The sequence below is a fragment of the Octopus bimaculoides genome, chromosome 30, assembly GCF_001194135.2.
Source record: "Octopus bimaculoides isolate UCB-OBI-ISO-001 chromosome 30, ASM119413v2, whole genome shotgun sequence".
NCBI classification, from domain to species: domain Eukaryota; kingdom Metazoa; phylum Mollusca; class Cephalopoda; order Octopoda; family Octopodidae; genus Octopus; species Octopus bimaculoides.
In genome coordinates this window covers 2,991,868-2,994,413 of record NC_069010.1, presented here as the reverse complement: position 1 = coordinate 2,994,413, position 2,546 = coordinate 2,991,868, and the positions used below count along the sequence as shown (strand labels likewise).

At 36.3% G+C, this 2,546-nt stretch overlaps 1 protein-coding gene across 2 annotated transcripts in view; it reads left to right on the top strand.

Moving 5' to 3' along the window:
- Positions 1-2,546, top strand: part of LOC106883928 (adhesion G-protein coupled receptor G6) — a 25,922-nt gene that overhangs the window by 10,243 nt on the left and 13,133 nt on the right. Inside the window, exon 8 of one of the 2 annotated variants that reach the window (XM_014935071.2) lies at positions 23-143. The exons of the other annotated variant lie outside the window; for it this stretch is intronic. Within the exon in view, the coding sequence (XP_014790557.1) occupies positions 23-143 (121 nt within the window). The remainder of the gene's footprint in view (positions 1-22; positions 144-2,546) is intronic. 2 annotated transcript variants of the gene reach the window in all.

Genomic DNA, 2,546 nt, shown 5'->3' with positions numbered 1-2,546 from the left:
ATTTTTTTAATTATTATTTCAGAAAACTATGGTATTTAATTACCTCAAAGATTTTAGTAAGCTTGTGCGTTCCTTTAGGTATCACTAATCTAATCTTCGTTGTCGGGATGCAACCATACGTAGAAATACTGGCTGCTTGTAAGGTAAGCGAAAAAACTATTAAACTATTAGATATTTAGTTTTATGTTAAACGTTATGAACATAGGCGCAGGAGTGGCTGTGTGGTAAGTAGCTTGCTTACCAACCACATGGCACCTTGGGCAAGTGTCTTCTATTATAGCCTCGAGCCGCCCAAAGCCTTGTGAGTGGATTTGGGAGACGGAAACTGAAAGAAGCCCGTCGTATATATTTATGTGTGTGTGTGTGTGTGTTTGTGTGTCTGTGTATGTCCCTCCAACATCGTCTAACAACCCATAACTTAGCGGTTCGGCAAAAGAGACCGATAGAATAAGTACTAGGCTTACACAGAATAAGTCCTGGGGTCGATTTGCTCGACTAAAAGGCGGTGCTCCAGCATGGCCACAGTCAAATGACTGAAACAAGTAAAAGAGTAACAGAGTAAAAAGTCTTTCACCTCAAATAGATTTCATCCTCTAATAACCTAGGTAACATCTGTTTCCTGTTTTTCCATGCTCAACGACTTCGTAGTCTTCCATTTGTCCAATGCTCTGTTATCAAAAGTTTTCATAAGTTTTATTATCAGGAATTTCAAGTAGTTGGTGACCATTTTCGAACACGTCAAAATGTATATAATGTTACTCGTCTTGCACACCTCTCCCTCGCATCTATATAAGACGTTTGTCCCAATCTACATGTCTATATAAACCTTCCGTTCAGCATTCTTTCAATTTTATTGCATCACTCCGAGTCCTTCAGTCTAATAAGGCAACAAATACTATTATTATTATTATTATTATTATTAGGTGAGAAAGCCGTGCATGCCATTAAAATGACACATGGGCATAAATATACGAAGCCCATCATGACTACTCATCTAATAAGAGTACACCAGGTGCATGCATTAGATATTATTATTATTATTATTGTTCAGTAGTTTTATTTTTATAACGTGCTTTCACTTCACTACCGAGCGCAGCTCTGTGCGCCTTGGGTATGTGCTGTGGTTTGCTGTGATGCTCTTATGGTTACTGTATTGAAAGTGCTTTGCGTAGGATGTGTGCAGTGCCCAGTAGTGCAATTTTCTGTATGTTATATTTCTTTGTCAGTCCTGGTGTTTTTGTTCTGTATTTGTCTGAATGTTTTTTTATTATACCTAAGGCACTTACTATGATAGGAATTGTTTCTGTTTTTAGATTCCACGTTCGAGTTACCTCTATTTCCAGGTCTTTGTATTTTGAAAGTTTCTCCATTTCTTTTAGGGAAACGTTGTCATCTGCTGGTATTGATACATCAATTAGAAAGCATTTTTTTCCTTCATGATCTTTGACAACTATATCTGGTCTATTGGCCTTAATTTCTCTATCTGTGTGTATTGGCATATCCCAGAGTATGGCTGCTTTCTCGTTTTCTGTGACCTTTTCTGGCGTGTGCCTATACCATCTTTTTTTCTGTTGTTATTCCATAGTGTTGGTATAGCTTCCAGTGTATATAAGTCCCAGCTCTGTCGTGTCTATGAATATATTCCTTCTTAGCCAGGACTGGGCAGCCAGAGATAATATGATTTATTGTTTCTTGTCCATAGTAGTAGTAGTAGTAGTAGTAGTAGTAGTAGTAGTAGTAGTAGTAGTAGTCGCTGTTGTAAATAAATTGTTTGAACTTGCTGGCTGATTTGAGGACTATGGTTTGAGGACTTTTCTGACGTGTGTTTATACCATCTTTTTTTCTGTTGTTATTCCATAGTGTTGGCATAGCTTCGGAGTGATGCAATAAAATTGAAAGAATGCTGAATGGGAGCTGCTGCTGCTTCTTCTTCTTCTTCTTCTTCTTCTTCTTCTTCTTCTTATTATTATTATTATTATTATTATTATTATTATTATTATTATTATTACCTAATGGTAAGGTAATGGATTGGGAAAAGCATCAAACGATATATCTTACGTCCCTCTAAGTTTTATGTTGAAATTTCCTCAGGGTTCTCTTTTGGGTTTCACCCTTTCTAGTTTCGATAACACCTGAAATACCACTCATGTACTGACATTGATACAGTTTGCCATATACCATCCCTTCCAAGCAATATCTATTTAAGACAATATGTCAAGACAATATGTCATTAATCTGTTGTTGTTGTTGTTGTTGTTATTGTTACTATAAACAGTGGCTGCTCACACTGGTAATTGTATCCTTCTGTTTCAATTTTTTAATGAAGTCTCTATTCGGTAATTCTCTCCATGCTAGGGAGTGTATTATTATTATTATTATCATTATTATTATTCAGTAGTTTTATTTTTTATAACGTGCTTTCACTTCACTACCGAGCGCAGCTCTGTGTGCCTTGGGTATGTGCTGTGGTTTGCTGTGATGCTCTTATGGTTACTGTATGGAAAGTGTTTTGCGTAGGATATTATTATTATCATTATTATTATTAT